Genomic DNA, 13,246 nt, shown 5'->3' on the forward strand with positions numbered 1-13,246 from the left:
TGGGTCCTCCCTTTAGGGAGAGTCTGTTTTGGAGCCTGAACCTGAGAACTTACTGGTGAGGGAATTTGTTCACCAGAACCATCCTCTAGGTGGGATCTAGTTCACTGCCATGGCCAGCCCTCTCCTTTGGAGACTTCTGAGGTGCCCAGACTGATTCATTTTTGCACCCTGGAACTAATTATGTTTCCTCCTTATGCACAAGATGGGGGAGCTATTATTTATGAGCTAAAACAAGCACAGCTTTGTTTTATTTCCTTGCATGTACAAATGCCTCTTTTGCTAGAGCTTTATTTCCTGTACTTGACTAGCCGGCGAGCAGCTCCTGTGCTCTGTGAAGGTTAAAACTCTCTGCTGTCGCTGTGATTCATTAGCACACTTTAGTGTGAAGCATCTCTTATGCTGGACCTTGTTTTCTGTATCAGTCAGGGCACTAACAAACGTACTCGAGCTCGAGCCCAGGCATGACAGTTATTATCCCCTTTGGAGTGATAATGGGTTTGGCATGGCAGGGGTTGAGGGATCAGTCTCCTAAGCATGCTGCAGCAATTATTCTTTCCAATTTTCAGTTGAAGAGGCTCTTGAAGATGCTTAATTTAAATTTTCTCAAACACAGTTTTCTTGGCCATCTAAAGAATTATAAAAGAGTGTTCTATGTTTACATTTTTATATACTTGTAAATGAATATTTACACAGCAGTTGCTTTAAAAAAATGTCACAAAATGTTTGGTTGAAAGACAACCTCATTAAACTAGCAGAATCCATATATAATTTCCTTTCCTTTGCCTTTGCTTTTTCAAATCCTTACCCAAACCAGGCAACACAGAACATAAGGATTCACAAGTGTATCCATGTTTGTTTTTCTGTAGCTTTTTTTTATTACTGCGTTCTCTGTTGTCTAACGAGGGATGAAATCTAATCAAAATTCTCCCCTCAGAGAATATCAGAGCATTTTCTAATATGTCTCTCAATATAGTTAAAAATAGCCTTTTTTTTTCTTTTTTCTTTTCCCAAAGCAAACTTGCAAGGGATTTTGTGCTCCCTTGGATTTAAAATTGTTATTTTTGAGACACTATAGCCTTCTATTAAAAATATTTGTTGGAATTATGCAATTAATTCAGAAGTTATTGGGAGAAAAAGGAAGGCAAACAGAATGCAAATTTAACATCCTTAGCAAGTAAAAATTCCATCAACCAACTGAAACAAAGTCCCATACCTCTCCAGAAACAACCAAATCCAACTGGTATTATTCTCTCAGTACATAACGTCTAATAGTATAAAAGCTGGAATGCTGTAATCATCCATATTTCTATAACTGGTTTTTTTTTTAAGAATTGTACTAAGAAAATTTAAACATATGTCACCTGCTTTTCCTTGTCTTAAATTGTATGTATTGCTTTTGACTGATCATGGATGCAAATATTTTTAATATTGAAATACTTGGCAATCAAGCTGGATGGCCAATTACTTTGGATGCTTTCCGAATGGAAAATGGGGGACAGATGTAGCTGCCCCATTCAATTGTCTCTCGCTTGCAACGCTGCGGTCACTCTCAAGGAATGAACGGTGGAGGATTGTGTTGCCATAGGAGCAACTGCTGTGATGGAAAATAGTTAGAAAAATACAGCTATTAATGAAAAAATGGATGATAACTGACAGACTTTGTGCATAATTGACCAAAAAAGGCTCCGGAGAAAAATGATAAATGCAGTCAGGTCCAAAGTAGAATTGATTACTGCCAGTCTGCTCCCCTTGCTGCAGCCTCCTTGTCCTGAGATTCTGATAACACAGAACCTGCACTTCAGTCTTGTTTTGTGAGAGAAAAGAAGTGTTGTCCACATTTCCTTGCTTTTTGAGTTTTAGCAACCCTTTGTGTTTAAGTGGTACATTTTGTAAAAGAGATTTTTCGTGATTTCTTTCCTGAGTTTTGATGTTATTGTTTTGGTTTGTTTAAAAAAAAAAAAAAAAGCAGATCTGTTAATGTGTGAATTTGAATACATAAGATCATTAGGCTAGACTTTAAACAACATTTTAAATGTGTTGAAAATTAGAAATTGTAACCTGGATGTATTTCAGAGGTGGATGAGTTGACTTGTGTGGGGTCTTGATGCTACCTAATTTTTTTGTGTGCATGTGTGCGCGCTAAGGTATACTGTGATGCACACGACCTTTTTTAAAACACTTTTTTATTTCACTGAGTTTTGAAGGGTATGTACGTGACAAAGGTAGGGTTTGCTTGTGAGAATACATAATTAATTTGCTGGGTCTATGAAAAAGGAAATTCATAAACCACTTTTGAGCACCTGGGAATTCTGCAATTTTTTTTTTTTTTAATGTAGAAAGTTTTTGGTAACATCTGCTTTTAAAAGAATAGATTAATGCAAGAGTAACAAGAAGATATCTATGCTGTATTGTGTGTGTACACATGTATTGTACTATTGCCATCTGATGGGACATTTTCAGAAATCATCTCTCATAGCACTGTGCAGCAGCTCTGAAATGTGAACACAACAGTTTTCAATGGGCTCTTACATGTCCTAAGAGGCTTTCCTTAGTAGAAAAGATGGGATTGGTGCGTCCCCCCCTCAGCTGCCTTTTCAAAGTGCTGTTTCATTTAATGCTAATGCATGTCCAAGTCAGCATTTTGGTGAGTCTGCACAGTCTTGGGGCTTTGTTGTTTTTTGTGGTTTTTTCCCTCTCCTATTTTAAGGCAATAAATGTGTTCAAACTTTAGTATTCAAGACTTTATGGACTAACTATATTTTTTGAGAATTCAGTCCAGTATCTGTAAAGTATCTGTGTTCCACAGTGCGATTGTAAAACTTCCTTGCAACAGTAATTCCACCACTTAGCACATTGAACAGTCAGATCCCATAAAAGTCCATGTGTATCCATGAGGAACATATCCCCTTTTGAAGTCAGAGAATCTCTTACATGCCGGGTTTATGAGGAAGGAGTGCAAGTAGGAGAGCTTACCTTGCTTGGCTGTCTCAGAGTTCTCTGTTGTGGAGCACTTGGAACATACACAGTCTCTCCCAGCAGTATTTTGTGATAGATTGATGCCTAAACAGCTGCTGTCAGTGTCACCTACAAAGCTTTTTTTCATACTCTGACTAAAACTGATAATTGTTGGACATCAGTAATGCTAACCCAGATTTTTTTGCCTCTTGTACCTCCTAATTTCTGCTAGTTGTAAGGAGAAATTTGGCTTTTTTACTTGCTCATCTAAGCATTCAGCAGCCAGAAATCAGAGGAAGACTTTTAGTTCTTTGTCTCATGGTTTTCTCTTCCAGCATAACAATGAAAATCAGTCTATCTCATGCATTTGGCTGGAACTCCTCTCAGTGGTTTAGCACTTCATTCCTGACCCAGCAAAGTATGCAAGTATATATTTAACTTCCAGCATGGAATCCATCCACTTGCTTGTTTTTACTAGGCTGCTCATCTTTTCGAGGTTAAGCACATGTTTTAAAATACTTCAGTCTGGAAAAAAAGTGCTTGGGAAGAAAAGTCGGTCTGAGACCTTGAATCTGGTGTGCACTGCAAACAGAAGAGTAGCCCTGGTATCCAGAGCCTTTACACTCATAGATATAATGTCTAACTTCTACAGAACATGTCCATGCATGCTCCATCCACATTCTTCTTGTATTAAGATCAGGAAGAAAATAATCTTAATTCTCTAGCATGTCATAAATAAAAACAAATGAGAAGAGAATCTGTCAGGAAGGTGGAATGTGAATCAGCACATTCAACAGTATTTTGGTGTTTAATAGTAATGGAAAAAATCAGCAGATATGTGAGATAGTAGAAGGCAAGCATGGTCTGTCTGTCTGCATACAGAGATTACGAAGCATCAGCAAGAAGGAAACTATTAGACTTGAGGTTATCTTTCATCTTGGGTGTCCATACTTCGAAAAAGACAAAAAATTCAGTCTGTTTACTCAAAGAAAGGAAAAGATATCCTTGTGCTGTAAAAAAATGTATTTAATATGTTTTAGATAACATTTTTATTTAACAAAAAAAGAACTAATGTAATCTAGTTGCTGGGGAAAAAAAACAGGATATAAGCAGACAATTATAGTTAGGGAATTTTCATTTGTGGCTTTTTGGTTTTTGTTTGTTTTAATTAACACTAATTGCCTTATAATAAAGCTTTGTTATAGGAGAACATGGTGTAAAATATCATTTTGGTCTAGAACAGGTTGCCCAGAGAAGCTGTGGGTGCCCCATCCCTGCAAGTGTTCCAGGTTGGATGGGGCTCTGAGCGACCTGATCTAGAGGAAGGTGTCTCTGCCTATGGCAGGGGTTTGGAACTAGATGATCCTTAAGGTCCCTTCCAACTGAAACCAATTTGTGATTCTGTAAGCTTCAAACCTTAAAACAAAAATCCAAACAAAACCAAAGTTGGGGGGAATCTTTCTGGAAACTATGCTGTAGCTCAAACAAGGGGTACAGACTTGATGGAGGAAATGAATTTGTTTTCAGGAAGATATTCATGATCAATTTGCATAGAGGCCAGAGCAGGAACTAGCCAGGACCATTAGGATCCTTTAAATCCATGAAGTGCACTTACTGTCTTAGTGAGGAGACTCAGATATTTCTAAACATTTTTTTCCTTAAGAAGAAAACGTTTGTCTCTCAAAGTTACTGATCTAGGTAATTCAGTTTATAGGCTCCCCCACATGTACAAAAGGTGTTGTGTGTAGTTTGGAGTTGAACTAATATTTCAGCAAGAGTCAGATTCCTGTCCTTGCCTCCACAGTGGTCTGCTCGCCTGGGAACAGTTGTTTTATTGAGAGCAGTGAGCTACGCTTAACAAATTTCTGTTCAACATTTTGTTTCCCTTAAATGGAAAAGTAGCAGCTGTCAAGGTTCCCAAAATTATTTTTTAGTAGGTGATTAAAACTTCATTTTAGACATATAAGCAGAGATGTGTTCATTTATACAGGTGCTGTGAGCTCATATTTGCCTTTGATTTTTAGTGGTGGCTACAGAATTCTCTATTATATCATGCCATCCTTACCTTTATGTATCGATATATATATTTAGTTTGTGAAGTTCCATACTGAAACTGAAGTGGTAAATTCAACATAGAAATCTGAGTGGTATGCCATGTATGTGGATACTGTTTTCATAAAGGAACTCCAGACTGCCCTAGATGATGGTACAACTTGAATTGTTTGTTATGAGGAAGTTAATCCAAGCATATGAAGTGTTTGGAAAAGGTTGAACTGAAAAGAAAGATTAAAATTTAAAGTTCTTGAATGTGGAAAAAAAAAAGAAAAAAGAAAAATCATGTCTCAGTTCTATCTGCCTACCTGGCCTACCCCTGTGTGGAATATCATAGGGAAAGTGAGGAAAGTGTGTGGGTTTAGCAGGGAGAGGTGGGGGTGACAACTGATCCATAGGAGACAAAGCTCTTCCTGATACTTGAAGTGTGTTTGTTTTCACTAGGTACCCTTCTGGTCTGTTCGGACAACGTTGTTCCTGTGTGAGGGAATGTAGTTCTTTGCTTTGTTTGGAACACATCCATCATCTCTGGAGATTCATAGCAAATGCTGGGTTCCTTACTGGTTATGTTTGGTAGATAAAACAGAAAACCATGTTGTAAAGTGTTAAAACAATTATTATATAGGGTGATTTCTTAAACAGATGGAAGAAAAGTGGGACTCACAGAGCATAGTTGGTGTTAGATTAAAAGTAGACCTTTTAGAGGACAGCTGGTGTTTTTCAAAGTCTGATCAAGCTAGCAGAAGATATTGGTATTGACAAACTCAAGGAAAATAATGGAATACTGTCCAACTGGGTTACATGCAACTTGTAATAATGTAATTATTACATTAATGTAATGTAACATTATCATACTACATGAGCATTAATGATCCCCTTAATTTTTTAAACAGTTCTTAGTTCAATAAAAAAAGTTTATTTAAATGCTTCTGTATCAGATTTGAATGTGCTACTGGAGATCATGGAGAAGGAGTCAAAGACTTGAAACCTGCCCAGACTATGCAATTGGTTATACAAATTTTCTTGTTGTGGGTTTATCACTAATTCATGCAGATAAATTGGCAGAACTGTCTTTTTGTTGCTCAACAGCTCCTTCCGTTCTAACAGTGACTAAAAATAGAAAAAAAATAAAACCAGTTGTAATGTGGTTTTAAACCAGTGGCTTTTGTAAAGCCTCCCCAAACAGAAGGTGAAGTCACACCTCAAATAGTGAACTGTGCATATTTCTTATTTCAAGACTTCATCCATGGGGAGACAGTAATCCACCAATTTGGCTGGTTTGTGAGCTCATTGCCTCACGTGGCTGCTGTGCTGCTGTCTGTCTGAGCCTTGTAATGAGAGGGGCAGTGAACAAAGAGCTTCAGGTGTTCTGCCTCTGGATTTCTTCTTATAGGAGCAGGCATGTGACCTTCAAGTTTCCTGCAAGGGTGGAATTCTGAATAGCATAGGAAAAGAGACAGCAGAGCATCACCCTTTCAAACATAGAGACAGGTGGAGCCTTATTTCAGATAAATAAATTACTGGGGTTAAAATTAGCATTGGATGCATTAGAAGGCATCCTGCATAGTAAATCCTGTGGTTGTAAAGTAGACTCTGAACTTGTTGAAATGTATGTTAGCTTATATGTGCAAGGCAAGCTAGTGAATTTGTGTTCTGCTGCTCTTTTTTCTACAACTGGAAGCCTTATTATAAAAAAAGGGTTTAATAACATATATTTTAAAGAATTAATCAGTAGGGCATGTAATGGATTTATCTGGTGTATCTTTGAGTGATCCTATGGAAATGTGCATCTTCTAAAACAGTGTGGCTCCTGTATAGCCAGTTTTAACTTTATGAATCCCAATGTAACTAATTAAAAAGGAAATGTTTTTAGTAACAATATGTGAACTCAGAGAGTAATTGGGTTGTAATTCAATCTGTCAGCTCTGCTGCCATTCATAAACTCAGGGTTTATGAAGGCCTCAGAAATCTCAGTTTGAATTACAGCTTTATTCTGTACATAACCTGGAACAATGTATATCTTAGCATTTCATTTGTGAGACTGAGAATGTTTTATAATCCTGAAAATATTACTTAAATGTATACTTACCGTAAAATTTCAATCTTGCGTTTGGAGGAAAAACTATATTGCACTGCATTTTTTAATTTAGATTTTACATCAGTTATGTTGGAGCTTTAACTGTGGCTGTTTATATGAATAAACTGCTTACTTTATGTTGTGGGGTATGTGAAAGATTTTTTTTTGCATGTCTCTATTTCAGGTAAAACAAATGACTGTCTAGAGTGTTTATGTTTTGTTTAATATTTACTTTGGTTTATATAGAAATAACAATTTTACTAGTTGCCATAGTATTACCCTCCAACCTTATTTATACTGTTTTCTTAACACAATAAAGTCAGTCATGAGAGCCCAACATATTTGCATATCTATACTGTATTTACAGATTTTTATTTTTGGATTTCATTCTCTTAAGGCAGTTGTTAAATATTCTCTGTGCTCAGGTTGCTGAGTCAAACCATGAAGGAGCATCTGGTACGAGTGGCTAATGAAGCAGAATTTATCCTGAGCAGACAGAGGGCAGAGGATATTAACCGCCATGCTGAATTTGAGGTAAGAAAGGAAATCGTGTTTAAGAAAAGCAAAACACAAAAGCATAACCATCCCACTGTGTTTGAGGATTCCAGGGTGTGATAGGGGCTTGTCAGGCTTCAGGAGGTTCCACTCTGAAAAGCGCTTTCCAGTCATAGGGTGATTTGATAAGTTTGCCAGTAACTTTGATGGAAAAAGAGGCTGGGCTGAGCAGAGCAGCTCAGAACTTGTTGAAATCTGCACGCCATAGATTGTAGGGGAAAGAATTTTATCATACCAATGCTGCTCTTTTCCATTTAGCAAGTATCACTGTATGTGTTAAAGCTGCTTAGCATCACAGTCAAGATACAGGTCTGAGAAAAACCACTTTGCTGAAGATAAGTGGTAACAGCTTGTGAAGTGCAAAATGAGAAATTACTTTCTTTTTTCTTTTTGTATCATCTGCTGTTTAACTAATCCCTCTCTAAACCCATTCTTCTTATGTTTTACATGCCTCAGTGTGGTTTAGTTATGTTTTCATATTTTCACCCCACTTAAGGGAATCTAAAGTGAAATGATGGTCTCTGTTTTTGTAATAAACTTGTATTACTTGTAACAAAAATACAAGCCTGTTTTCTGAATCACTTCAGTCATATCTCCAATGTAGGATCATCTTTCCCTGTGCTTTAATTATTGGGTAAATGAAAATGAAGCTAAATCTCTCTCAATTCACTAATATTGTACTTAAAGAGTACTTTGTCTGTCTTCTGGCGTGTGATATTACTTGTGGTTTTGTTTTTAAAATGCAGCATTAAGAGATTGAAGGCACATTTGTGCTTAACGTATTTCTAAACTGTTTTCCTCTTAAATCTTTACTTGAAAAAATACTCCCCAAAGATGAAAGCATATTTGTCTTAGACAGTGCTTATATTTTAAAGGTCATCTGTGTTGGCCCTGGGATTCAAGCTGTGCGTTGTCTAATAACATATCTGCACTTCATCTAGAGCTAGTTACCCCCTCCTGCAAACAGAGATGTTGGAAGGTATCTCCAGTACCGTTTTGCAATGGTGAAATAGCAGGCATGTTTCATTTATTACATCAAGGGTTTGGCGACAGTCCTGTGGAGATGAAAAGTGCATCCTTTTACTCTCTTGCCTGATAATCAGTGGACTGGGACATGCTTGACATCTTTTGCTCTGGATTTATGCAGAAGCTCCATGCATGACATGGCATTATTGATTAGATGAACAGCCCACTTTTTTCCTTTGAATGCAAACTGTTTGCAGACGGGGGTGTGTGTATGTAGGAAACGTGAGAGAAATGAAGGGTTCTGTCATATAAATACAGGCTATCTGTTAATACAGTTGTTCAGTGACAACTTCACTCTTAGGCCTAGTTCAGCCTCAAGATACCTTTTATGGTGTCTGGAAGAAATTTAAACAGAGCATCAACTTACATTTTTAATATAGCTCTGAGTTTTGCTGTGACAAGTCTCTAGGATGGGAGTTGGCTGATACTTTAGGCTGATGCTGGTTTGAGTCTGTGCTGTGTCTGTGGTGGTGGCTCAAGACATTTAACTCATCAGGTGGAACTTAAATGGAAGCTGGTGTACTCAAATTTATCAGCAGTCTGTTTATCCAGTTTAGTTTTGTTACTGGCTTGGAAAAAACTTTAATCCAGCATGATTTCCACAGGGGTAAAAACTGAGGATAGGAGAGTACTGGATTCTATCAAACATTTAAAGAACCTGATGTCAGTGGCAGACTTGAGTCAGTGTTGTGTTCCTTTGTGGAAAGAGGAACCATTAGTCATATCCATCTGAATCCACGTTAACAATCAGAACTTCTGGTAGTTTGAAAGCGAACCTGTGAGAGGCTCCAAATCAGAACGACAATTTAATAAGAAAATTAAAATAAATGCAATAGTACAGAAACCCTGACAGAGTCAGAGTACAACCTGACACCCTGTTGGTCAGGGTGGTGGTAGCAGTCAGATTAAATGGTGGCTGCAGTCCTCCTGAAGTGATAGATGTGGTTCTGTTGAAGCGGTGATCTTGTAGAAGGGTCTGGTCTTCCTCTGAGGGTCCAGTGGTGGTTACGTAGCTCTTGTCCTCTGGGAATCCAGTAGGTAAGGGCTGCCTGTGTTGTTCCAGACCTTAGATTGTATCCAGGTAGGAATGTTTGGTTCCTCCCCCTGGGCGGAGCATCTCACAATGGGATGATGTAATTTTATGGGTCAGGCAGTGAGGCTTGATAGCTCAGTAACAGAAGATGTCACTCAGGAGGGAGTTATCAGGGATGTGTCATGGAAGAGATAAAGAACACTTCCCCACCTGGTTTTAACAGACAGTGATAGAATACATCCTTTTGGTTACATCTTACATTGTAACCTAAGACAGCCATGTTCCATCCATTTCCTAATACATGTGACAGCTGCAGAAAGTGAACAGATCCTGTGCATGACAACTAGATTAAACAATCTCTTGGAAAATAGAGTGATCCTATAACATTTAGCCCAGTAAAATGATATATGCAAATGTGGGTTTGATCACATTTAAAAATATTTCGGGCTTCTGGTAATGACTAGTTGCAAGTTTTTGTAAGAAATGGTTGGGACGGCCATGTGTGGTTCAGATCAGAAGAAAGTTTTGCCACCTGAGTTCTGGGGAGAAAGGAGATGAAACTGGTTGAGGAGGGATAAAGGCCCTCAGATGAGAGATGAGGAAAGAACTCTTACCCATTTTTCATTTTTTTTGATCAGACTTGCAAGTCTGGTGTTTCATATCACATATGAAATAATCCATGTAACATTGAGTCAGCAAAAATTCGATCCCAAATTATCTTTTTAAAGATCTTTAGTGTGTTTACTGCTACCTGGTTGTAATTCTCCACTTCTAAAAGTCATGACCAAGATGAGCCTTACAATATCCGAGTCAGATTTTGGAGAGGTTTGCACTGTGGTGCAAGGGCAGTTTTAAAATAAAAGGCAAATTATCTTGTCATCATTTAAACCTCAAGTCTGGTATTTGGAGCACACAGAGGCAGGAGAAAGCAGGGGGAAATTCAGATAAGCTTCATAACCAAGTTTTGTAGTTATATATAATTGTACAGTATTTGCTTGTAAATGGGTAAGGATGGTCACTGTAAGAAGAAGGAAAAGCCTAAGGAGACAGGTAATACAGGGAAGGCACTGCTGTGCTGAAAACTGCACCTTAGAAATGTGATGCAAGAAGTTGTTTGTCAGGTGATACTTTAAAAGTTGCACAGGGTCCAGAAGAGAAGGTGCCGCTCCTGTTTGGTTCTTAATTCATTGCAATACAGGAGAGATGTTTTCCTTCCAGAAGTGGTTTGATAAATGTCTGCCTATCAATTTTTTCCCGTCCAGGAGGAGACAGAGAAGCAACAGCAACTGCAGCACATGTGAACTTTGCTGTGTAAGGTCTGGTTGTGCTTTGTTCCATCTCTATGTGGTGGGACCCTGCGTTGGTCAGAACATGGAGAGGAGCCCTTCCCAGGCAGTAGGATGACCAAAAGCATGGGAAGAGTCTCTAAAGCAAGGATAGTTTTGGGTTTTGTTTCCTTTTTTTTTTTTTTTTTGGCATGTTGTTCTAGTTTGTCCTGTAACTTTAGATACGCAGTAAACCCTTAGTGTCTGAGCGAGATAGATTTAAACTAAAAGGAATAGAAAAGAAGTATTTTCTATTCTTTTTGGGCCTTCTTATGGCAATTTTCTCTCTTTCAGAAACTTAGTGTCTTTTCACCACTACCTTTGTAAGTAGTAGTTCCACCTATGCATGTAGACATATGGAGAGGTCACCAGGAAACCTGAGACATACTGACTCATTTTACAGTGTGTTTGAGCCTCAGAGAAGACTGATATTATTTCTCTAGTGAGGTAGCAAGGAAACACACATTTTTGCAGTGAATGTGGGAATGTGAGCATTTCTAACATATACCTCTTAACCTTAAATTTTCCCCATTGTCCGTGGGATTTATATGCACGTCTCTTAGATATTTTTCAAAATCTCAGCCTCGGTGTTTGGCAGAGTTGAAAACCCTGAAGAGGAACCCCTTTATGGTAGTTTCATGCTACCACCCAGATTGTTTTCTAGAAATGACCTTGAAAAATATGGTGATTCTCACTGTGTCTTAGATAATCTGTGCAGACTGCTGTGGAGTCGGACCTGTGGGAATAATTGGATTTGGTGTGAGGAGGGGGAGGGAATTTTGTACTCTAATTGACTTTATTTTATAATTTATGACAGGAGTGCCCATTGCCTTGGATATGCCTCCTGTCTTATATAAATCTCTATGTGTATTTGTGGGTGAATATACATATTTCTAGAATTCTAAGTAAGTAAACCTGCAAGGTTTTTAGGCCTGAACTGTTTAATCTTTCTAGTGAAGCTTTAGTTTGCTATTGGATGGCATTACTGGATGTAGGCAAAAATTTGGATACCATGTCTCAATGCTTGTGTAAAGTATTTTCAATGAATGCTCCAGGAACATGATTTCCCTTTTTTTTCTGTTTTGTTTTGCTTTTGGTGTTTTGGGGTTTTTTTGCATGGAAGATTCACATGAAAAATTAGGAAAATGGGGGGAAATGTGTAATACAAAACTATTCATAACATCATACATTATGGTGTGTGTAGAAGAGCAGTGGAGAGTGCCACACAATAATTTTCAGAAAACTTTCTATAATGGGTGGACAAGGATTCTTCGTTCTGAGGAAAACAAACCCCTTGGTAATTTTTTCAGTAAAATGTAACTGTTACTCTAATTGGAAAAACAACCTGCCTTCTCAAAGTGTCATTTTTGAAAGATTGTGTGGTGTCATCCCCTTGAATTTTTGGTCTTACTTTTTTTCAGATTCTCATCGTCCATAGAATATAAAGTGCTGGCATTCTTCTTATTGGCTGTTTCTGTTGATTAACTGAGAATTTCACCTGACTTTACCTTTGCTAGGCAGCTAACTCTCTGCATGATTTCTCTTCAATAATTAAATCTAGCATTTCCAGCTGCTGTAAAATTTGTTGTCCTTTTGTGTTCAGTTATGTTTTTTCATGCGGAAGACTTGGACTTCCTCACAGTTTTAATTCTTATTCAGTGTCAATTTACAGGCTGTGATAATAAACAGAATGTTTTACTTCATGGCTCATGCTGGGAAATGAATCTTAGAACTGGTATTGCCTTGATAGAGGTGGGATGCAAGGCTAGGCAAGCATTCCAGTAGTGACTTGGATGGAGCTGTTTGCTTTTTGCTTCCTTGGCAGAAGGCAAAATCCAGTGCTTCCCTTGATTGATAATCTTCTGTATTCCACATCTTTTCTCCTTTGGTGCACTAAGCATTAAATGTTGGAATATGTTATTTGTATCAGGAAGTGACTAAAAATTACTGCAAATCAATTCTGGCAGAATACCTGTAAGTCAAAGGGAATGTTTGAGAGCCCCGAAAGAATAGTGGAAAGGTATTTGGTGTCTTTGTAGTTTCTATAGATGATTGTTGCTTCTGTATCAAACAAGAAGTTACTGTGGGAAAGAAGGTTTTAATCCTTGACTGGGTCCATATTCTCCATAGTTTTTCAGTGTTTTTAACAAAAGCTGCTTTGTTATAGAACCTGTGCATAAAAAAAAAATCCCTCTGTGGCTCTTGCAACATCCTTTTTAGTTT

General features: G+C 37.9%; 1 protein-coding gene across 1 annotated transcript in view; it reads left to right on the top strand.

Annotated features, from left to right (window-relative positions):
• Nucleotides 1–13,246, top strand: part of LRBA (LPS responsive beige-like anchor protein) — a 373,544-nt gene that overhangs the window by 124,126 nt on the left and 236,172 nt on the right. Inside the window, exon 37 of the mRNA XM_017744109.1 lies at nt 7,510–7,618. Coding sequence (XP_017599598.1) covers nt 7,510–7,618 — 109 coding nt within the window. The remainder of the gene's footprint in view (nt 1–7,509; nt 7,619–13,246) is intronic.

The sequence above is a fragment of the Corvus brachyrhynchos genome, unplaced genomic scaffold, assembly GCF_000691975.1.
Source record: "Corvus brachyrhynchos isolate BGI_N302 unplaced genomic scaffold, ASM69197v1 scaffold229, whole genome shotgun sequence".
NCBI classification, from domain to species: Eukaryota; Metazoa; Chordata; class Aves; order Passeriformes; family Corvidae; genus Corvus; species Corvus brachyrhynchos.